The following is a 26,283-nucleotide window of genomic DNA, read 5'->3' as shown; positions in this document are numbered from 1 at the left end:
ATTGGTTTAGTTTGGCTCTTTGAATAATTTAAGTAAAATTATTCTTTCTTCGTTATTGGAACTTCATAATAATGGATTTAGAATTTGCCTATTTGTCTATTATTAAAGCCAAGCAAACAAATCTTATATATATTTAAGAAACATAGTGATCACCACAATCACTTAATTAGACAAACAACTGACCTAATTTCAGTAAAGTTTTTAAATAAATATGTACAAGTACAAAACTCTTTACATTATACTGGAATTCTGATGTACCTACAATAATTTACTACAATTAAAAAGTATAAACAAAATCAAAAATTAAAGTCTAAGGAAAAATGTTTTTTTATATTTAAATAAAAGCAATTAAAACCATACAATTTCATCATTCATACAGTAGGAAAAATGAAAGAATACCCATGAACGAACATATAAAACACACTGTATTTTCCTGTCACCATGTCACACAAAAAATTAGCCAGCGCAAGTACATGTAATAATTATTATTACATGTACTTGCGCTGGGCAATTTTCTTTGTGACACGGTGACAGGAAAATACAGTGTATTTTATATGTTCGTTCATGGGTATTCTTTCATTTTTCCGACTGTATTCATCTTTTTTTACATTTGTACCATATTAATTGTATATTGTTTGAACATTGTTGTATTTTTATTGTATTCCTGTATGAACATTTGTTTCTTTGAGTTAATTATTAAGAGTATCCCTTAGCGCGTCATCAATATTTTTGTTTTTCGAAAGTTCTGCCAACTTTCAACAATGCGGCAACAGTGTGTCGGCAGTACCACAGTGACAGTGACATTAATACACACCATGATACTATAAATAACGAGATAGGATTTTCCCGTAGCGCAAATACGTCCGAGTTCGCGCATCGCATGACGTAACTGGAGACCGAAATTGGAATTCTTGTTGTTAGCTTATAGTCTAAGCTGTATCGTTGCGCCCGTTAGGTAACATATTCTGATTCGATTTTGTTGCACAAACTCACTTAAAAAGAGTTCCTTATAACAAATACACAGAGTGCCGGGAGGTGCCGCGGTCGGAAAATTGTTTAAACAATTTTTTTAAACAAATTCAAAAAATCAATTTTTTCACTTCGTATAATTTTTTATATTCTTTTAGTCTAAGAGCTGGGAGCGGATTTTGTGCGTGATAAGTAATATGGAAAAACTATACGGCGATATGTTGAATTAGTTGTGTACATGACTTTCCCCAACGGCCGGAAACCAGAGTGGGGCACGAAGGTAGTTATAAGGGGTCAAAGTCGCGGTTTTTATTATTTTTTTTGTGACGCTCATGATCGAGATAGTACACCAAAATTTGGGAATGAGTAGACCATGACATAAGTAAGTAAAATCCCCAGAGCCGGAAACCAAAGTGGAGGACGAGGGTAGTTATAAGGGGTAAAAGTCGCGGTTTTTATTATTTTTTTTTTTGTGACGCTCAGGATGGAGATAGTGAACCAAAATTTTGGAGTAAGTAGGTCATGACGTAAATAAGTAAAATCTCCAGGGACAGAACGCTGCTTGGGGTACAAAGGTTTGGTAGGCAGGGGTGAGTCTAAAAATATAAGGGGTTTTTTGGCCGTTCGTGATCGAGAAAGTGCATCAAAATTTGGAAATAAGTAGATCATGACATTACTAAGTAAAATCTCCAGGGGCGGAACGCTGCGTGGGGGATAAATGTTGTGCTGCATCACAAAAATAATAATACAAACTGCGACTTTGACCCCTTAAACCTACTCTCACCCCCAACTCTGATTTCCGCCCCTGGAGATTTTGATTAGTTACGTCATGATCTACTTACTCCCAAATTTTGGTTCACTATATCGATCACGAACGTCACAAAAAATCCCTTATAATTTTTATATTCACCCCTGCCCCCACCTCTTTGTCGGCCATGCAGCTTTCCGCCCGTGGAGATTTTACTTAGTTACATCATGACCTACATATTTCAAATTTTGGTGCACTATCTCGATCATGAGCTCCACGAAAAAAATAATAAAAACCGAGACTTTGACCCCTTATAACTACCCTCGTCCCCCACTCTGGTTTCCGGCCGTTGGGGAAAGTCATGTACACAACTAATTCAACATATCCCCGTATAGTTTTTCCATATTACTTATCACGCACAAAATCCGCTTCTATCTCTCCGACTATTTGGGTCATTATGAGCCAAAAAGGTCTTTTGTAATTTTTCTCTAAAATTTACTGTTGTTGAGTTATACTCGATTTAAAATTTGCAAAACGCGAAAATGGCCATTTTCAAGGCTTAATAACTCGGTTAAAAATTATTATTGTGAAAGTCAAAAAGTGACTGAATCAAAGTTGAAAGACCCCCTAGAGGATCCTGAAGAAATTTTGTCATTATTTTATTACTGAGCTGTTATTTTTAATTGTTAACCATGAGCGCTAAGTGAGGCGGCCGTCAATGTGAGTGCAAGTGAGATGCACCATTAGGCGGCCGGAACGGTGCATCTCTTTCGCACTCACTATTGACGGCCGCCTATATGCAGTTAGCGCTCATTATTAGTAATTAAAAATAACAACTTCGTAATAAAACAATGACAAAAATATCTTCAGGATCTTGTAGGGTGGACTTTAAACTTTGATTTGGTCACTTTCTAACTTTCATAGTAATAATTTTTAACTGAGTTATTAAGCCTTGAAAATGGCGATTTTCGCGTTTTTCAAATATTAAATCGCGTATAACTCGACAAAAATAAATTTAAACAAAAATTACAAGAGACCTTTTTTGCTTATAATGACCCAAAAAATCTAAGAAAATTGAACGAATTGAAAAAATTAAGTAAAAATTAACGGCACCCTGTGGATTTGTTATGAGGAACTCTTTTTAGTAAGTTTGTGCAAAAAAATCGAATCGGATTAATTTACCTAACGGGGGCGACCATACAGTCTGGACTATACAACTGCGAGCAATTCAAACTAACCGGATATCATTCAGACATTACGAACCATTACGAACTTGGGTCTCCAGTTACGTCACGACTCCCTTCTCTTCGAGATGCGCAATATAGTATCATGATACACACTATCAAAAACAATAATTATTATACTCATGGGCGCGCTAAATGTTGCCAAGTCAGCCAAGTTCGATTTCTTGTTATAGATAATCGATTTGTACTAGTTCCAATGTGACAAAATTTAAGTATGGAATAAAAAAAGGTTTTTTTGAAGAAAGTGTATTTTTTGTTTTTCTTAATGGCGGTACAGGCTCTTATTTGTAATATTTTATTTAATTATAGAGGAATTTCCACATACTAACGTATTTCTCAAATTGGGCTCTGCACCGCCATTCTTTACTACTGGGTTGGGATAAAGTATGGAACCAAGCAAATATCTTTGAAACGAAAAGAGCAATATTTATGAAACTTTGCATGCAAGTACAGTGATGCGTCAGGGTTGTGTGCTTTCTCCACTACTATTCAATATATATAGCGAAACAATATGTTAGGAAGCGCTCCTAGAGCAAAACATTGGTATTAACATTAACGGAGAGTTAATTAACAATATACGATACGCTGATGACACGCTAATAGTAACAGATAACCTAGCAAATTTACAGTATTTGATGGAAAACATAAACACTCATACCAATAAGTATGGTCTAAAACTGAACATCAAAAAGACTAAATTCATGATTGTTACAAAAAAGCTATACACCAATATGAATTTAACCATAAATAATCAGCCAGTTGAAAGAGTTACGTTCTACAAATATTTAGGGGTTTGTTTCACTGATACTAATGACCAGACAAGAGAAATCAAGAGGCGAATTGAGATAGCGAGACAATCGTTTGTCAAAATGAAAAAGTTCCTTTGCAGCCGGGACATAAATATAAACTTAAGAACGAGAATGTTAAGGTGCTATGTTTTCTCCGTTCTGCTGTACGGCATGGAAGCTTGGACTCTGAAAAAGATAAACATCAAAAACATTGAGGCATTCGAGATGTGGTGTTACAGAAGAATGTGGAAAATACCATGGACAGAAAGAGTAACAAATCAAGATGTTTTGCATACGATGGGGAAGGAATGCGAAGTCATAAAAACCATACAAATGAAAAAACTGGAGTATCTAGGCCACATAATGAGAGGAGAAAATTACTCACTGCTTAGACTCATAATCCAAGGAAAAATTTTAACTATTTATAATGGGAAATAAGCCACAATATTATTAAAAAATGATTTTTATTAACGTTTCGACGCCCAAATCGGGTGCCGTTGTCAAAATACAAAATACTACTAACATAAACAAAAATATTGTTGCTTGGTAAAAAAATTCTTCTAATAATTTATTTAATTTGACTCATTTATATCGGCAATTCAGATACATATAATACATTTAAAGTAGAAGACTTTAAAATGATATTGCCAATATTTATGAGTTGCGTTCCTGGGACGACTTTACTGAAATACAGTTCATTCGATTACATGAAATCAACCCAAACTCAAGGATTTCCGTTACAAAAAAATCATAGCATGTGATCTGTCTTTAAAAAGACAACCACATGCAACAGTGACATTAAAATTCTCGCGTTAGAGATCTCATAGTAAACCACAAGGGAAAACCAGGAAAAACCTCGTGATACTATCCCAAGGAAAAATCTCGGGAAAGAGAAATGTGGGACATAGGAGGATTTCCTGGTTGCGAAATTTAAGGGAGTGGTATGGGTGCAGTTCAATACAGTTGTTCAGAGCTGCAGCCAACAAAGTTAAGATTGCTGTGATGGTAGCCAACCTCCGATAGGAGACGGTACTGCAAGAAGAAGACAGTGAAGCAAAAGGCATCTGTTGCCATATTTTTTGTTACTGCTCCACTTCCGGTTTCACCGGAAATACCCATAATTAACTTATTTAATTTAAATGGAACACCCTGTATATTTTTGCAGATTTTAAAAGAACTTGTTATTTTTAATTCATACATACCAAATTTGGTAGAAAAAATTTGTTAAAAAGTGTCTGTAGATAATTTTTTGTATTAATACAACGTAGTAGGAAATAAACGAGTATCATCTATAAGTACTGTAGACTAAAATTGTTGTTTACATGCACTGCACGGCTTATTTGAATTTATTATAGTAGGTAAAACTGTTATAGAACTAATTGACAGAAATAAATTGTATTAAAAATGGTTCATTTAAGTGTAAAAGATCGTATTGAAATATTAATGATAATCGGTTATGGTGAATTTTCATTTTTTTGAAGTGAATTGTCCAAATCGATGGATTGGACGTAGAGGATTAATAGAGTGGCCCGCTCGTTTTCCGGACCTCAACCAGTTGGATTTTTTTTTCTTTGGGGTTACCTAAAATCACGTGTTTACGTTAGGCGACCAACATGCTTGCAGGATTTGAGACAAAGAATAATTGATGAATGTGAATACGTGGAGAAATCTTGCAAAAAGTGACTCACGAATTTATTTATAGGTTTGCACGTTGTCAGGAGGTGAACAGCAAAGATTTTCAACATTTGAAATATTTTTTTTAATATCTATAGAGAGTTTTTAAGCCCCTTGTTTCCGCAACGTTAAACGTTATACGCTATTCTGCTCATGCGCATTAACTAAAATATAACGTATTACTTAAGGCATCCCCTTATTTAGGTAGAAATAAGATTCACGTTATTAAGGGATTACGTATTTGTAAGGTTGCCAAATGTCATATATCTAAATCATAAAAAAACGAAAAAAATGTCATATGAGCTGAACCAAAGACAACTAGAATAAAAAACATAGTAACGATGTATACAATTGTAACCAAAATTTGTTTTTCTTAAAAACTATCAGGTAATAAACATATTATATACGCTGTGTCTAGGTACACGCTAACGTGGTTTTTTTTTAACTTACGTATAAAAATTATTTTAACAGTATTTTGTACATGTCATGTCAACTAAATATTTATTTTGCTAACCTGAAAATATACTTTTATACTATAGATAGACTGCTTTATTACATTTAAGTTTGAAACATCTGAATAGTTCTGCTTCCCTTCCCCTTATTCCCTTAATAACAAATATTTTTCTATCAAAACAAACACTAAACATATCAAAATAGCGTGTACATACCAAAATATACAGTCACTGCGCACGCTAAATAATGACGTCACTAGCTTGATGAAGTTGAATTCGCGTGTACCTAACTTTTTTATTTGCGTACACGTTAGCGTGTACCTAGACACAGCGTTTATTTTATAATAATTCGCTGTGTCTAGGTACACGCTAACGTGTACGCAAATCTGTGTCTAGGTACACGCTAACGTGTACGCAAATAAAAAAGTTAGGTACACGCGAATTAAACTTCATCAAGCCAGTGACGTAATTATTTAGCGTGCATAGTGACTTTATATTTTGGTACACGCTATTTTGATATGTTTAGCGTTTGTCGTTTGTTTGATAGAAAATATTTTTATTAAGGGAATGGGAAGGGAAGCAAAACTATTCAGATGTTTCAAACTTAATTGTAATAAACAATATGTATATAAAAGTATATAGGGTGAGACAGATAGAGGGCCTATTAGAAATATCTCGAGAACTAAAGGCAACTGATTTATGAAAATTGGAATAAGGGGGTTTTGAAGCCTGATCTATTTAATGAAAATATTTTCATCAATTTGGTACTTCCGGTTATACCGGAAGTTGCTTATAACTTCGTTTTTTTAAATGGGACACCCTGTATATTTTTACATTTTTGGATTCTCCTCGATTTCTTCCTTCTTAAAATATAAGGTATTACAACATTATATGGGGTAGGTTAAAAGATAATTACGTTTTCTTATTAATTTCGTAGCAATATTCACACCCTGTAGGATTGTAGTAGTTTGACATAATAAACTCTATTTATGTTCAAAGGATTTTTAATCTAGTCTACTTTTGTTAACAATTATTAGTGTAGCTAAATTTTTAATTTTAGTATACAGGGTGGGTCGAAACTCGGAATGAGTATTTCTGAGTTTTCTTAAATGGAACACCCTATATTTTAGTATTGTAATGAAATTATATTCTATGGTACTTTTTTACTTCTTAAGCATTCCCTATACCTAACTGCTTTAATTTGCGCTTAATTGTTAATCGCACCAACAATCTTAACTTCGATGGTATTTTGATAGTTCAACCATTATTGACAATTTTAAGTATAAGTCTAGATTAATATGTATTTATTTCTAAAAAATTATTTGTTATTGAATATTTTCACGGCCATCCTAATACAATGTCACCTATTTACCAATAACTCACGAATTAAAGCAGTTAGGTATAGGGAATGCTTAATAAATTAAAAAGTACCATAAAATAACATTTCATTACAATACTAAAATACAGGGTGTTCCATTTAAGAAAACTCAGAAAATACTCATTCCGAGTTTCGGCCAACCCTGTATACTAAAATGAAAAATTTAACTATACTAATAACTCTTAACAATAGTAGACTATATTAAAAATCATTTGAACATTAATAGAGTTTATTATGTCAAACTACTACAATCCTACAGGATGTGAATGTTGCTACGAAATTAATAAGAAAACGTAATTATTTTTTAACCTACCTTGTATAATATTACAAAAACTTATATTTTAAGAAAGAAGAAATCGAGGAGAATCCAAAAATGTAAAAATATATAGGGTATCCTATTTAAAAATACGAAGTTACAATTAACTTCCGGTATAACCGGAAGTAGCAAAGAGACCAAAATATTTTCATTAAATAGTTTATACCTCAAAACCATTGTATACCAATTTTCATTATTCTGTTAGCTTTAGTTCTCGAGATATTTCTAATAGGCCCTTTATCTGCCTCACCCTGTATATTCAGGTTAGGAAAATAAATATTAGTTAACATGATTCATGATATATACAAAATACTGTTAAAATAATTTTTATAAGTGAGTTAATTATACCAGTTTATATTGGTGTTTATTTTTGCTGTGGTGTTTATTTTTATTTATACAGGGAGTTGAACTTGTTACGATTTTCATAGAAAATTGGTTATAACTTTGTAAATGCCCTGTATAACATAATAAACCTTTATATTTTTGTGATATGGAAGTTTAAAAGATTTCGAACATAAAATAAAATATAAGGTGTTCCATTTAAAAAACATAAGTTTAGTCTGCCACTATATTATCGAACGCTCTGTAACATTCTAACTAATTTTAGTAATTTTGTAATATGAAGCTCAAAGTTTGCTAAAATTTTTGTTACTAACTTTTATTGCTATCTATTACTATAGCGGATCTACTGAGCTTTAACACACTAATCAATCGCCCCGTATATTAATTTTATCTTATTACTTCTGCTACCCTTAATCACGAATTTTTGTCTCATCTTTTTCATACTGTTTTAGAATGTTGTTAAACTCATTAAAAGAACTAAATAATTGTCCACAATCCATAGTTAATTAAAAAAAAACACTAAACAAGTAAAAAATAAGGAAACTCTTTACAAATCAATATTAAAGTGTAAACATAACGCGATTAGACAAATTCTAACCACACTCTGACACTCGCGATACTTACAGATACTTAATACCACAGCATACACGCGGCTCAAATTAGCGTGTACCAAAAAACCCAGTCATAGTACACGCTAAATAATGACGTCACTGACTTGATGACGTTTAAGCGTGTACCTAACTTTTTTATTTGCGTACACGTTAGCGTGTACCTAGACACAGCGATAATAATTGTGTTCTGGAAATTACGAGGTGGTCGGAATATTTTGCATAACAATGTACATTCTATGTACAGAATATATACTACATTTTATTTATTTATTTAATTTTGCAGTCGCTTAAACATTAAAAAATACTACGTTTAATACAAACGTTAAATTAACAAAATGTGTGATTTGGCATTGGTTAGTTTAGGTCATTACGTAGAGTATAATAGGAATGAATACTGAGGAACACTGCAATAGTTTTTTTAAGTCAAAATCATTGTTAATGACAACATAAACTGACCGCAAATATGTACACAAATTAATGGCAAAGTCAATGTTTTCCTAGAGTTGATGCTTTTCAAATTCGCCATCAGGCGTCGCTTACTTTGCGGTTCCTCGCCTCACAGATTATACAACATATGACAGAATCTCGAAACAAATAGATGACAATGGATGAAAACATGAAAAGTGAAAAGCCGTTAATAAATAGATTCATTTTTTGGGTATAAATAAATTATAAAATTGTTATTAAAATACATAAAAGCAAGTGTGATAAAATGGAGGTAAAACAAGAAATTAGCGAGGAAACGTGTAAAATAGAAATAGAGTATAATGACTACAATGAGGCTCTTCTGGATGGCGTTAAATGTGAAGTTAAGGAGGAAGCCAATGGACAAAGTACACATGGCACATATGATTATTTAGACTTAGACTTAAAGGAGCAACCTATAAATACAAAAATAGAACTACATGGGAATAAACTTTACTCATTTGAAGAAAATCAAAAAACTAAAAAAGGTTAGTTACAATATATTTATGTCCTATGTTTAGAAGTACAGTGGAACATCGATAAATCGGCCTCCGATAACCCGGACCGATTTTCATCAGACAAACATCTCAACAATAAAAACCTAATTTTGAAACAACCGAAACTGACTGAATTTTTTACCAAAAACTGAACAATACTGTTTGTATACAACTGTATGTAATTTAGATGTACTCTGCCTGTACGTACCTACGTATTTCATGTTTTTGCAATTATAATGAGTTTATCAAAACAGCTTATTTTCAGAAAGGAACCCAAGTCAGGTTACCTAACTTTCAAGAAATATGCAAAAAACTATCTGGACTTGTTTCCTTTTGTGTAGTAAACGAAAAGTATGCCATATGATTTCTCTATTATAATAGAATGAATCAGGTCGCTTTCTACCATAAACGATGTGTCTACCATCATAGTGAATGAATCCACACTTAACAAAAAATAACGAAAAACTGTCTCAGGTACCCAGGTCCCTTTCTGAAATAAGCTGTTCATCTGTAAGGATACCATGTTTTATTAATTTTTACCATATTCTCCAACTAACCCTGATGGGGCATGATTCTGATTAATCTGACTTATCGAGGTTCAACTATAGTATAATTAGGATTAACTTTTTTACCAGTGAATGGTAGAAGTTAATACAATTGACTATAGAGCATAGGTTTGGTTGCAATTTTCTATTGCTAAGGTTTTTGATAGCTTTATGAGTTCTGATAATAATTGTAAATGAGCAGTATGGATTTCAGCCAGTGACTTCACCATACCATCTGAAGCCTATGGCAAATTCTGTAGATGGGGCCCTGAGAAAAATCAGACATTGTAATTTAATTTTAATAAATCACTGAGATAGTTACCTAAGTTATTGTCTCCATTTTAGTTATCGGCTAATGGTTATTCATTTTTATTATAAAATAATAGTTTAGTGGTAAGGTACTATAGGTCACTCGCTTTCAAGATGCCAAGATTTCAAGTTTCAGATGCCTGATTCGTGGGCTTTTCGTGTTGTTGCAGCTTGTCATTGGTTAGAAATTAATTTGTAATATAGAATATATTAATTTCTAACCAATGACAAGCTGCAACGACACGAAATGTCCACAAATCAGGCATCACAAACTTGAAATCTTGAAAGCAAATGAACTATAGTACACTTTAGAAGACCAAAAATAATCATTTTCTTCAAGAATGTTTTTTCAGAACCTTTATTAACACATTCACTGTCATTACTGCATATGAAGTCATTTACTCCATAAGAATACGTGTATAAAATGACAGCGTGTCCGCGAATGTTTTAAAAATGAACATAAAACTTTTTACACTTTTAACTCTTATATTTAAAGCGCAACAGGCCTTGTAGGCATAGGGCTAAAATGTTTACATTTCTGATTACATAAATAATATAATAAATAACTTAATATAACTTATGTAACTTATAAAACTTATACATTTTATTTAATTACACTTCAGTATTTTTATACACTCCTTCACCACCTCTCTCCATCTCCTCCTGTCCAATGCTAGTTCTTTCCATCTCTCAAAGTTACTTTTCTTCAAGTCTTCATACACACACTGTCCTTCCATCTTTTCCTTGGCCTGCCTTTCCTCCTGTTTTGTATTGGTCTTCGTGAGAGTACCATTTTTGGCATTCGTTTACTTCCCATTCTCTCGATGTGCCCCAAGTATCATATTCTCTGTGCTTTGATCGTCGTCGTGATCGTTGGCTCTTGATATAGTTCTTCCAATTCTTTATTGGTTCTTCTTCTCCACTGACCTTCTATTTTCACACCTCCATATATTGCTCTTTGCATTTTTCTCTCCCATCTTTCTAAAAGGTCTGTTTCTGACTTTTTGAGGACCCATGTTTCGCATGTGTATGTTACTGTAGGTCTGATAACAGTCTTATAAATTCTTATTTTTGTTTTTCTTGATACGTATTTGGATTTCAATAATGTGCGTAATGCTCCATATTTTTTATTTCCTTTAGCTATTCTTGCCTTTATCTCCCCTTCTTCATGACCATTTTCATCTATTTTGGCTCCCAGGTAAATAATTTCTTTGGCTCTTTTGAAGAAGTATGTTTTTTCTTCATATATTTGTACTATGATGTTATTCTCTTTTTCTTTTTGGATATCTCCCATTATCATATACTTTGTCTTTTCTTCATTTAAGTCCGAATTTTTTGGCTTCTGTTATGTTTTTCATTAACTTTTGTAGTTCTTTTTTGCTTGTTGCTAATAGCGTCAGATCAGCTGCAAATGCTGCATTGGTGGCCGTTTTTAAATATCGTTTCTTCCATGTTTATTCTGCTTTTCCTGATTATTCTTTCCAATGTTAGATTGAATGCCATTGTTGATAGTGGGTCTCCTTGTCGTAATCCTTCCTTGGTTTCAAACTTTTTGGATGTATACCCTTTCCAAGCTATTTCGTTTGTTGTGTTTTCCATCTTCATCTTTATCATCCTGACAATTTTACTTGGTATCCCCAATTCTTTCATCAGTTCGTACATCTGCTGTCTATTTACTGTGTCGTAAGCCTGCTTAAAGTCTATGAACAAAGCATATAGTACTGTTTTATGTTCGTAACAGGTAGTCTGTATTTCTTTTAAGGCAAATATTTGGTCAGTTGTTGATCTGTTGTTTCTAAAACCTGCCTGGTATTCTCCCAGTATTTTTTCCGAATATTGACTTGGCCTTTTTCTTATACTTTGTGCCAAGATTTTGTAAACTATTTATAATAGTGCGATGCCTCTGTAGTTTTCGCATAGCATTCTATCACCTTTTTTATGTATAGGGCATATCCTTGCTATGGTCCACTCTTCTGGCATTTTTTCTACTTCCCATATTCTTTTTATCAGGTCATATATCTCTCTCTGTAATCTTTTTCCTCCTGATTTTATCATTTCGGCCGATATTTCTGTTATTCCTGGGCTTTTGTTATTTTTCAAGCTCTTTATTTCGTTCTTTATTTCTTGTTCTGTGAGTATTTCTATTGCTATCTGATCATCTTCAATTTCATGGTTTGTTTCCTTTTGTACTTCGCTCCTATTTAGCAGTTCTGTGAAATAGTTTTGCCAGTTTTCCATTCTTTTTTCCGGCTCATTTAGCAACAGCCCTTTATCATCTCTCATATATGGGTTGTTTTTTTGATATCCTCTTTCCATTTTTTTTGCTTCCTGGTAGAATGATCTTATTTCATTTTTTTGAAATTTTTCTTCTATTTCTTTCAGTTTGTTCTCATTGTATTTTCTCTTTTTGCTTCTACATTTTCTTTTCATGATTTTTCTCAATTCTCTGTATTCTTCTCTAGTGCTTTCTTCGTCATTTGTGAGATTTTTGAGTCTTCCTTTTCTTATTGCTTCTGCTACTTCTTGACATTCTTCATCATACCAATCTTTTGTTTTGTGTCTTCTTTTGGTTTTCGCTAGGTTTGCTTTACTTGTGTTCAAGATTGCTTCTTTGATATTTTCCCATTGCTTGTCTGGGTTTGACGTTTCTTGTTCCCTGATTAGTCTGTTGGTTATTCCCTGTTCATACTTCTTCTGTGTGTTGTTATCTTTTAGTAGTCCTATGTTGAATTGTTTTCCAATTTTTTCTTTTGTTTTATTGTTTTTCTTTATGTCATGCTCGATTTTGTATTCTGCTCTCACCAAGTAGTGGTCAGAGTTACAGTCCGCCCCTGTCATGGGTGTCGCGAAAAAAGGTCGCCAACAATTGGTCGAGCGAAAAAATGTCGCGCACATTTGAGCGCGTATCAAAAGGTCGCCGGCGAAAAAACAGCGCCGACGAAATAAGGTCGCGTGCAATTGATCGCGCGAAAAAAGATCGCGTCATGTTTTACATTATTAAAACCATTCAATTGGTTTTCAAAAAGGTTCTAAAGAAATTCTATTTGCATACTTTAACTTTATGCATTATGAGCCGATTAGTCTTGGAATTCCATCTAATTACTTTTTAATGTATTTTGGATGTATAAGAAGATGGGAAAAATAATAGGGTACTTTCCCTACAACATTTACAGTTAAAATTACCTTAATTCGACCATTAAATTGGTCGAACATTTTACATGATCAATTTCAAATAGGATTATTTACTTCCAATTATTTTCCTATTATTTAAAGTGGAAAATAAAACTAAAGTCATTTAGAAGTCAATATTGGGTTGACGAAATATTTTTTACCAATAGGTTAAAATGACTAATAAGAAAATATTTAACTGTTTGGGTCATTATTTAACAGCAATCCTTTAGTTCTATTGCATCATCTAAATCTGACCTAAGCCTGGATTAAGTGTGAAGGAAAGTTAAAGTATGCAAATGAAAACATATTTTCTGACGCGATCTTTTTTCGCGCGATCAATTGCACGCGACCTTATTTCGTCGGCGCTGTTTTTTCGCCGGCGACCTTTTGATACGCGCTCAAATGTGCGCGACATTTTTTCGCTCGACCAATTGTTGGCGACCTTTTTTCGTAGATCCCCTGTCATGCTCTTTACATTTATTACATTGTTTGCATGTTTCTTCTCTATTAAAATATGCTCTATCTGATTTACTGTCTTTTATCAGGGGAAATCCACGTTCCTTTATATATATCTTTTCGGCGTAATTGTGTGCTTCTTATCACCATTTGCCTTTCTGTTGCAAAGCCTATTATTCTTTGGCCATTATCGTTCGACACCTCATGCTTACTATATTTCCCTATTATGTGTTCGTATATATTCTCTCTTCCGACTTTGGCGTTGCAGTCTCCCATTATTATTTTGATGTCAAACCCTGGTAATTTATCATATTCTCTTTCCAATTGCTCGTAGAATTCATCTTTTTCTTCTTCTGTGGCATCTTCAATTGGTGCATGTACATTTATTATACTTATGTTTCGTTTGTCCCCTTTTAATCTTATTGTGCATAATCTATCTGATATTGATTGGAATGCCATTACTCTTTCCTTCCATTTTCGCTGTATTATAAAACCTGTTCCTAACCTTCTGGTTTCTCCCCCGCTTTTAAAAAATACCACGTCTTCTATTTCTACTATTTCTGTCTCCAATTGTTTTGTCTCTTGTAAAGCTATTATTTCTACATTATATCTTTTAATTTCTCTAATTAATTCTTTGAGTTTTCCTGTTTCGTATGTGCCTCTTACATGTCATGTACCCAAGTTAACTTTAGTTTTCTTTTTGTTATTTTTGCTTATTACCTTGTCCATTGCCTGCGTCGTTTCCGTCTTCTTTATCTCTTTTGCAAACTGTATATTGTCATTTTTCGGCTTTTCTTTTTTATTGCTGTCTTGATTTGTCTTATTTCCATAGTTCGTAATCCTCTTATTTGCATTTTTCGTCGTCATTTATTTCCTTTCATTGCTATTGCTTAGTTTTTTGCTTTGGTTTCTACCACCAACGTTTGGTTCATTCCATCCCAGCGCCATATTTCATGATCGGCGTATATTTTCTTATACCCTACTTTCACTTTTCTTCCTTCCTTTCTTAGTTCTTGTTTTTTTGTCTGACACGTTTCTGTACAATTCTGTCGTTCTTTGATAGGTCATCGTTGATATAAACTAGACATTCTTCGCGCTTTCTCAATTTGGTTTTGTTTCGCATGATTTTTCTTTTATCTTCTTCCTTTTCAAGCTCAAGCAAACAAACTTTTTCTCCTAACTTCAAAGCCTTCTCTATTTGTACATCTACTTCTAATTCTGTCTGCAGAAAATTTTTCATTGCATGTTTTAGGATATCTGGGCCATTTGTAGGTATCTATGTTCAAACCATGTATAATTACATAATTATATTTTTCCGCCTTTTTTGATTTTCTAAACTTTCAACCCGTTCTTCTATTTGATAAACTGCCTGTTTTAGTTTCGTGTTTTCTTCCCTTAATGTTATATTCTCCTGTCGTAGCTCTCTTATTTCATCTCTATATTCTTTCTGCTCTCTACGCATCTCGCTAAGTTCTCTTGATTGTTCCTCGATTTTTAAACTTACTGCTGCCGTCATTTACCATAATTTTTTGTACATTTTCTCCTTTCTGTAGGAGGGAGATCTGCTTATTTTTCGACTTTTGTTAAAAGCCCGTTCCAATTCTTCCTCTTTTCTCTTCTTGTCGTTTTCGTCCTTCGTGGTACCGTCACTTTCAATTCGAAATAGCTCTTCGTATTTTTTATCTTCTCTGCTCATTACAACTGGTTCGTTTAACTCTTAGAGGGTACAAAAAAGATATCTTTTTTCATTTATGCACGTACACTAATATTGTAGGGGGCCAAAAGTAGAGGTCTATAAAAATAATGGCGGGCAGTTAATATATTTTATTTATTTATTATTAACGGGATAAACCAAATACATACAAAATACAATAAAGCAAAGCTTTCGTCATAATAATGAAAATATAAAATTTAGATACACGTAAAACTACAACTATAAAACACAAATCGTACTGGATTTGAAAAAGGAAGGTTTCTTACGTGACAATTTACCACAATTTGACCAAAAAATAAATATTTTTTAACCATGAAAAACTGAAGAAAAATGGACTACTTTTCACAAAAACTTTTCAAATTTCTGTAAAATCTTTTTTTTTGCGGAATTTTTCACTAACGGTGGTAAATAATTGTCACGTAAGAAACCTTCCTTTTTCAAATGCCGTACGATTTTTTTGTCTCAGAGATCCAATCCTGAGATTAACTATCCGCCATATCCGTACGTGCATAAATGAAAAAAGATATATTATTTTTTGTATTCTCTAAGAGTTAGATACAGTTTGTTTAATTTTACTAATTTACTTAACTTTGCACATCATTATCTATGTCAGAGATCTAAGTTGACATTGTTGCCAAAGTGTAAAAAAATCCTGAATCCATTTTAAATCAAATAGATCACATAATTATTGTAAAAGTGGATTATGCAACAAAACAAATTAATATTCAGTGTAAATAAATAAAATAATCTTACTTTAAAGTAAATAATAAAAACAATAAATATAATAAAACAAATACTTAGAGTAAAGAATAAAAACAAATCTAAAGTGTCAATACCGCAACTGTCAAATAAATGTTACCAATTTATGCCAAAATATCACCTTCGTTCGATTACCGTTACAGTGTGTTCTGAACAGATGTGCTTCATAAAAACGCTTTATAATCTATTTGTACAAATTAAACGAAACATAATATTGTGTATTTCTTTTTAAGATTAATAGAAATCTTCAAATATTATTTCTACGCGTATATAATAAAATATGTCTAGTGGCTGTAATTCCAGTGTACTCGGCAAAAGGATTCTAAAAAAGAACACACATACCACCTAAATATTTCGTGTTGGTATCATGTGACGTCACGGGCTATGACGCGGATGACATGCAACGGTAAGTAAATTAGATGGAGTATATTAATATGTAAAAAGTTTTATGTTCATTTTTAATAAAGGTTCTGAGAAAAAAATCTTGAAAAAATGATTAATTTTGGTCTTGTACTGGTGCACTAAAGTGTACTAGTACCTTAACAAGATATTTATTATTAAAAATATTTTCACTGTGCTTTCTACAAAAGTATCAACATCATCAAGGTTTAACAATCGGACCATATATATATAGTTGTAATCATGTGGGTATTGTAACAAATAACAGTAATTGCAGTACATACTGTGGTTCAGCTACTACCTCCAGCCTGATTATAATGATTGTCACTATTATTTTACAGGCCACATCTAGCAGTGTTATTCTCCAATAGTTTTTACACTCTGCCTCATCGCCATCCTTTAAAATTGGTATTCTTGTTGCTTTTTCCCAATCATTCGGCATCTGCTTCTCTCTCCATATGTCCACAATTAGTTCATACAGTTTACGTTTTATCTCTCTGCTGGCATATTTAATATTTTCAATTGCTGTTCCATTCTATCCAGCGCTCTTATTGTTTTTCATGTTGCTTAAGATTGTTTCTACTTCTCCTTCTGTCGGCTCCTGTACTTCAATATTGTCTTCTCCTATTGTCTGCCATTCTTCTTCCCCTGGGTTTTTATTTTAGTACCAAGGAGAAGTAAAGAAATACCTACTGGATAAGTTTGTAAAGTGGCGAGTTATTCTTTTTACGAAACCCAACATTTTCATAGATGTTTGAATAACATTATGATATGAGTATTGAAGCAAAGTGAATTATCTATTGTAATCCCCAAGTCCTGGATTTTATTTACAGTATTGAGCAATTGGCCATCAATGTAATATATTGTTAATATAGGGTGGTGAGTACAGTTAAAGTTAATTACATGACATTTGCTGGAATTGAGGTTCATACCGGTAAGTGAACACCATACAGAGAGGTCTCTATTCTAATTGCCATATGGCAGCATCATAATGATTTTTATAATTTTAAAGCACTTGAAATCATCAGCAAATAGTAAGGCATCACAATTTGTGAAAACAGTTGCTAATATCAATAATAAATAAATTAAAGAGTAATGGACCCAAGTGGGACCCCTGTCTAAGGACAAGAAAATTCAACAACAATAATGAAAATATTACAATACAAGCCGATAAGCAGATGAAAAAAAAGGAAGGCCCAGAATGAGATGGTTGTTTAACAACATAGAAGACGACCTGAAAACTGTGAATGTAAACATGAAACATGAAAAAACCCAACCAGGGTTATAATGTCAAAAAAGGATAGTTATTAAAAATACATACATCACTTAATTTTCTCCCTATCACCTACCCCTATTTTTGAAGTTATACTTCTTTAGGCGCGATTGAGAGTAAAATTTTTCATAAATCTGCGCGCATGCGCACACAGACAGTATGACGTTTAGTTGCTAATCTTTCAAATTATGTATTAGCGCAAATAAGCCATTAAAATAATATATTAGTGTTTTTTAGTAAATGTATTATTTATTATAATTTTGTGTCTTTGGATTTGTCTTTCTTGGGCGTAAAATAATAAAACATCTATTTTTATATTTCACTTTTCACCGTGATGTGTAATTATGTATATCTGAAACGTCAGTAACATTCGCCTCGATGGCCTGGTTGGTGGAGCATTGGACCAGAGATCAAGAAATCGCGAGATTGCGGGTTCAAATCCCGGACGATTCATACTTTTTTCTTTTTTTTTAATATTTGGCATTGTTAAGTTTTGGTTAATTTTTGGTAAATATTGTTGATTTTTTGTATTGTAACTGTTACGTATATTTATTTCGTTAAAATTATATAATAGAAGTATAACTTCTTACGTGCGTACAAAGTACACACACATTCTTTTTTTAATTGCCATGTTAGTAATTTAATAATTTTTAATTGTGGTCAATAACCAACCTATTATCACTAGACCAGATATCCCCTTCAGGAGTCTACCGGTGTTACTCTTACTCACTAGACAGCAATATATTTGTTTATGTATGTATCAAGCATAGTAGTGACGTTCGTAATAATAAGTTTTTTGTGAGTTTGCGGAATCTGGATCCCGCGTACCAAAAAAAAGTTGATTAATAACAAGCTGAGAGTTTGTTAATAGCTTAACGCTTGTTTCACACACTAAAAATTTTGAACGTGCAATGGTTGAAATGCATATATTGAATCTTTCTCCCTTCATCGCTTGAAACGTTCGGTAAAGGGAGAAAGATTCCATATGATTGCTCGAGCCACTATGTAAATTTCAACCATTGCACCTTCAAAATTCTTAGTGTGTGAAACAAGCGTAACAGTGTCTATTCGGACAAAAATCAGACTACTATTTACCACCAATATAATTCCTTTCATATGACATGTTCTACATCTCGGACTTAAAATTCCATTATTATGGACAATATTTGTTGGACAAAAATGTTTTCATATATTATAATATACACTAGTGGCCAAAATTCTGGAAACTTGATAAAAATCATGATGTAAAAATTTTAGTTTTGCTAGCAGCATTCATCTCAGCGGCGGCCGCACAGTGGTGAATTTCGCCGAAAACCTGGCCAAAATGTAAAAACTTAAGTTTAATGGTATACCCCGAGAAATTTTATATGAACCTTGCTCTGTAGGCCTTTGAGAATCATAAACGGCCGTTAAGGGTAGAACAATACAAGCAGATCATGCATGGGCGCCCATCTAAAATTTTTTTAGGGGAGGGGCCAGACGTGAAGGTGTTGCACATTACATTTTGTATACTTTGGATGACAATATATTATAGTTTAAAGCAACAGAAAAGCTAGGGAGGCCGTGGCCGTGCGCATGGGTATGGGCGCCTATAAGATCATATATTATATTAGTGTAAAGTTGTGATTTGAACGACAGCGGACCAAATAAAAATTAAATGTGTTATACAATAATATTGGGACACTGTTTGGTTTTCATTTAGAACTATAGACGTGTATTATTTTGATAGTTTATAGTGGATGCTATGTCTGGAGGTAAGTAGAGTATTTAAATATACTTTTTAGACTTTTTTTTTTTTCGTAAAATATACTTTACTTACAACATATTGGCAAGAATTTTCAATCGTTTTAAGTTTTCCAAGTTTTAAAAAGGGAAAAGTAAAAAAGTCTACTTTGCTCAGCAAAGATATTTTGCTTAAGGCTATGGGTACATAATTCGCAAATATTTTACGGCTATCCCTACCTTTTCTGTCTTTACATGGCAAATTACGTGTAGTAAAACTCACACTAGTATGGATATGTACATATTACTAGAATGTCATTCTATGGTTCTTTTCATGAGCATTTTTCAGTGCGTCACAGTTTTTAGATTTCTCTCTAACGCAATAAATTGTATGTGACAGAAAAAAACGCATGTCGCTGATAACATTTCTTCGGTGACATTTATAACATTTAATCTAGTTGTCAATAGATGGCGCTAATAATATAATATTAAATAATATTATATTATTCTATATAAAAAAATTTAATCTGTACAATTTATAAGACTATACAAATCAAAGAAAATACCATTTTATAAATGCAATAAACACAATTGATTTGTTTTTATACCAAATTGCAAATAAAAGGGGACAACTGTCAGCTTTAACTAAAATGTCATGTTAGAATAAATGTCATAAATGTGTATTTATCACGGACTAACCTTTTTTTCTATCATTTGTGACGCACTGAAAACTGCTCATGAAAAGAACCATACTTGACAATGTCATAACTAACTTAAACAGATGGCTTTTGAATGTTCTTGGATAACTGTTTTTTTTTGTATAATTGCAAATTATTAATTCAGTTAATAAATGTGATAATTTTTTCACTAGCTATGTATTCGTGATTGTAATAATATGTACCTACAACAAAAACTAATACTCAATCGAGAAAAGAGCAAAAGTGTTAAAGTGATTTTTTAATAATATATTGTTACTATGGAACGCTTACAATTTTGAACATCTTTAAAAACAAAATACTTGGATCACAGAATATATCTTAATCTGCTTCTATCTTCCATAAATAATACACAATAAATAACTTTTTATAAAGTTCACCTCTTAAATCAATTAGTTATGAAATACACTATATACGCTCTGAGCTTCGTTGGTGTCGTTCCTAGCGGTTATTAATTCAACTTTTACCGGTAATTTTTAAATTTATTATTTAATTGTCATCGCTTAATATTTACAACGCAAAAAAGTAATTAAATTGTAATAGATTTTTTTAAGATTTTGCTAATCATTTTGACGTTCTATTGATAAAATATGAATTTCTTACTTCGGATACTTTCACAATTATCGTGTAGATGGCGCTAAGATTAATTTATAATTACATATTACGGAACATTAAAAAAACTTAAATTCAGTATTTAAGACGTAAGTATATTTAAGGTAAAAATATATACCACAGCTTTGACCAACTAATATTTTTTATAATTAATGTTTTTTTTTAATGTTCATTTTAAATTAATCACTTTGACATTTATGTCAAATTTCCGGTAAACGTTTACAGACTTGCCACTACTGGCGCTCGCGAATTTGTAAATATCCCCTCTACGTACGAGCTCACAGCGTATATCAAGATTATTTAATCAACAACTAAAAATATTCCCGATTCATGTCAAATAATTATTTAAAATTGTCACTGATTGTCACTGTCTGACTGACAATATTCTATTCGACTAAGTGCGTACCAAGAAAAATGGAAATCTTTAGTCCGGAAGAAGACTTCGCAATACAAAACAATTCAAGACTTCTTTCCTACAAAACCTTGGTATTCAAATTTTCCATATAGAAATAGAAGACACACTACCACCATCATTAGAATGCGCACAGGCCATTGTTTAACAAAACAACATCTGTATAAAATGAATATAAAAGATAATCCTTTTTGTGAATGTGGTCGTCTCGAGGATCTAAACCACATCTTTTTTGAATGCCCGATTAATGTGATTCCTAATTTTGATATATACACAAAATTTATTTCCATGAACTTCAAAACACCGCTCTCTATATACAATATTCTAAGTTCTTTAACGGAAGAATCAGTCAATGTAATTATGCGTTTTCTTGCAATTAACCAAATAAGAGGATCTAATATAATGTTTTGTTGGATAAAAGCTCATTGTGGATTAATAAACAATGAAATACTAGACAAAATTGCCAAATATAATGAACCATCTAAAGAATCAGAATATAAATGTGTAATTGAGGATCTAATTTCTCATTTAAGGAAAAAAATGATCAATTCATGGCAAACAATGTACAATTTGTCCAACAAGGGATTATATTATAAAGGCGTGAAACCAAGAATACAGTCCTCTACGTGGTTTAAAAACTCAAATTTCAATAAAGACATGATTAGGATACTATCTAGAATAAGATTCAACCATGCTCTGTCTCCGTTACATAAATTTAAAATTAATTTAGCTGAAACTCCACTTTGCGAATGTGGCGAAGAAGGCTCAATTGAGCATTTAGTCTTAAATTGCTCATTAAATACACGTTGCATAAACCAATTTGTAAAAAAAATATATGAGTATATCAATAGTGAAAATATTCCTATTATGCTACCTTTTAATTTATTAAATTTAATAAAATCCAACAACTTGCATATATATGAAATAATTTTTCGCCACATACGTGAAATGAAATTGAATTTGTAAATGGAAAAATTTATTTAAATTGTAAAACGTTAGTGATATAAGTCCTTTGTTTTAACCCAGTTGTTACCCTTTCTATCCGTGGTCTAATTTTGTTTTGTGCAAGTCGCCTTGATGGACCCCTAGGCGTATGTAATAACCCAACCTTATGCTATCCTTTTCTTTCCCGTGAAAAAAAAAGAGATAATTAAAAAAATAGAAAAAATAAATAAAAATAATAAAAAAAAATAAAAAAAAATATAATAAAAAAAATAATAAAAAAAATAAAAAAAAAATAAATAAAAAAAATAAATAGAATATGATAAATAAAAAAAATAAATATATGTAGCTATGTACTAGATAAAAAATATATGTATAAGTCAAGATAAGATTAGATCTATATTGTTGTTGTTCTGAAGCTATTTTCTTGTGGCATTTTTACAATTTTAACTATTTAGAATGGGAAATAAGCCACAATATTATTAAAAAATGATTTTTATTAACGTTTCGACGCCCAAATCGGGTGCCGTTGTCAAAATACAAAATACTATTAATATAAACAAAAATGTTGTTGCTTAGTAAAAAAATTCTTCTAATAATTTATTTAATTTGACTCATTTATATCGACAATTCAGATACATATGATACATTTTAAAGTAGAAGACTTTAAAATGATATTGCCAATATTTATGAGTTGGTTTCCTGGGACGACTTTACTGAAAGATAGTTCATTCGATTAAGAAGAAAGTCAATAGAAAGAAAATACCACAATTAGTAAGTCAATAGTCGAGTTAGTACATATTTTATATTTTAGTATTACTTATATACCCATGTATTATTGATATTATTTATAATTTAAACAAAATTATAGTAAAGTCAGAATTTGGTATTAATTTTGAGAGTAAATTAAATGTAAGACCAAATACTTACGATGTCGGGATAGTATCACGAGGTTTTTCCTGGTTTTCCCTCGTGATTTACTATGAGATCTCTAACGCGAGAATTTTAATGTCACCGTTGCATGTGGTTGTCTTTTTAAAGACAGATCACATGCTATGATTTTTTGTGACGGATATTCTTGAGTTGGGGTTGATTTCATGTAATCGAATGAACTATCTTTCAGTAAAGTCGTCCCAGGAAACCAACTCATAAATATTGGCAATATCATTTTAAAGTCTTCTACTTTAAAATGTATCATATGTATCTGAATTGCCGATATAAATGAGTCAAATTAAATAAATTATTAGAAGAATTTTTTTACTAAGCAACAACATTTTTGTTTATATTAATAGTATTTTGTATTTTGACAACGGCACCCGATTTGGGCGTCGAAACGTTAATAAAAATCATTTTTTAATAATATTGTGGCTTATTTCCCATTCTAAATAGTTAAAATCTATATTGTTGTTACGGGTTCTCTCTATAACAGTTGTTAAAAAAAAACTTGAATTATTTATCAAAACAGAATAGGCTAATGGATTATGTCCGTAGTCATAAAATAAACCTACACACACACACAACCAAATAAGCTTATAAACTGCAATGCGTTTTCTAGCAATTAACAAAATAAGCTTACAAATTGCAAGGCTCAACTGTTTATATGTATCGGTGTTATATTATGTTGCTATTTGTCATTTAATTTATGTTTTAATTTTTAATCATACTGAACCTGACCCAATTAATCTCATTTAATTATAATCATCACACCTCATCAAAAGCTTCCTTACAAGAACATAGTCAGCGATTTTGGTATGGCTTAGAGCCAGACTACGTCAAGATCGCTTATAAATCGTGCTGGTAATCGCCTTGCAGCGAAACCAAAAACAAAAAAGAAGAAGAAGAGAGACTAAGTGCGTTGTATTAGGTCTGGATCCCGCGTATGAAAAAAAAGTTGATTAATAGCAAGCTGAAAATTGGTTAATACCTTAAGGGTGTCTAGTCGGACAAACTTTGATATATGGGAACACTGGAACAGGGGCAGATTTAATTGTGGAACAGGTTAAAAATTTGGAACGGTCAGACCACGAAAACGGCACATTGATTTTGTCCGACAGAGCAGACTTAAACTCTCCGAACAGAGATTAAACTCTCATGCAAAAATCAGACTGCTATTTATCACCAAATGGGCGTTTTAATGAGTGGAACATGTAGAATATGTCAAATGACAGGATTTATGACAGGTGATAAATAGCAGTCTGATTTTTGCATGAGAGTTTAATCTCTGTTCGGAGAGTTTTAAGTCTGTTCTGTCGGACAAAATAAATGTGTTGTTTTCGTGTTCTGACCGTTCCAAATTTTTAAACTGTTCCACAATTAAAACTGCCCCTGTTACAGTGTTCCCATATATCAAAGTTTAGCCGACCAGACACCCTTAAGCTATTAACAAATTTTCAGCTTGCTATTAATCAACTTTTTTTTCATACGCGGGATCCAGACCTATATGACAAAGATAGATTTGGAAAATATTACCACGGACATTGTGTTCATTTTTTTCGAATCCTGAAAAAAACAATAAATATTTTTGAAAAATCTAAACGCAGAATGAAAGACTAAATTATTACCGAGGGCCGAAAGTCCCTTAGAATAAATAAAAAGTTTATTTTGAATGAGATATTTGAAATTAAAAATAACACTAAATTTTCTCTTAATTTTTCACCCCTGTAACTTATTAAAATAAACAATATAGAAGTTCTCAGGGACTTTCGGCCCTCGATAATAACGTAATCTTTCATTCTGCGTTTAAATTTTTTAAAAATACTTATTAGTTTTCTCACGATTCGAAAAAAATGAATCCCCATTTGAATAGCATTGCAGCCGAAAAAACGTACCGATCATCTTAATAAATAGTTCAAAATGTATATAAATATTCCTCAAAAAATCATCTGCAGCCAGGTGCATCCTTAGCGGAATTTTTCATTTTCAAAAAATTTAACATGCTGGAGAATTTGTACATTAAGAGACTTTAATGTTATATGGTCAGTTAATAAAGTAAGAACAAAATATGAAGCATCTGATCCAGTAAATTTACAGTTTTTTTACACAAGAGCCGCCGTTTTTTGTTATTTTTTTTTTTTGCTTTCTTCTTCTTTTTCCTAATTTGCAAGTCCTTTTACTCTTATGTATAAATCCTATGTTTTTGCTTCCTTACTTTTATATTTTTTAATAATTTTGGTCGTGTGAGCCAAAAATTTTAATTTTTTAAAAATTAAATGCATAAACGAAACTTTGTGTTAAGAAGCCACACATTGGTAGGTAATAAAGTAATAATTAGGTATAATTAATCGGATCCATTTACAAAACAATTAAGATGTTTTAAGAGTTGACCTTCCTATTTTTGACTTCTTAATATAAAGTATCATTTATGCATTTTATTTTTAAAAAAAGGCAAAATTTTTGGACTTACACGGCCAAAATTATTAAAAAATATAAAAATAAGAAAGCAAAAAGATAGACCTATACATAAAGGTAAAAGGACTTAAAGATAAAAAAAAGAAGAAGAAAGCAAAAAAAAATAACAAAAAACGGCGGTTCTTGTGTAAAAAAAACTCTAAATTTACTGGATCAGCTGCTTCATATTTTGTTCTTACTTTTTTAACTGACCATAACATTTTAAAGTCTCTTAATGTAGAAATTCTCCAACATGTTACAGTTTTTTAAAATTAAGAATTCCGCTAAGTTGCAACTTGTTGCAGATGATTTCTTGAGGAATATTTATATACATATTGAGTTATTTATTAAGCAAAAAATCTTTGCTGACCAGAGCTGACTT

At 31.9% G+C, this 26,283-nt stretch overlaps 1 protein-coding gene across 1 annotated transcript in view; it reads left to right on the top strand.

Annotated features, from left to right (window-relative positions):
• Positions 1–9,116: 9,116 nt before the first annotated feature.
• The window catches only part of LOC114339428 (zinc finger protein 28-like), a 57,304-nt gene continuing 40,137 nt past the window's right edge, over positions 9,117–26,283 (top strand). The window contains exon 1 of the mRNA XM_050645673.1: positions 9,117–9,475. Coding sequence (XP_050501630.1) covers positions 9,235–9,475 — 241 coding nt within the window. The 5' untranslated portion in view covers positions 9,117–9,234. The remainder of the gene's footprint in view (positions 9,476–26,283) is intronic.

This window comes from Diabrotica virgifera, chromosome 3, assembly GCF_917563875.1.
Source record: "Diabrotica virgifera virgifera chromosome 3, PGI_DIABVI_V3a".
Taxonomy (NCBI): Eukaryota; Metazoa; Arthropoda; class Insecta; order Coleoptera; family Chrysomelidae; genus Diabrotica; species Diabrotica virgifera.
The sequence above is the reverse complement of the archived record's forward strand: the minus strand, read 5'-3'. Positions and strand labels throughout refer to the sequence as shown.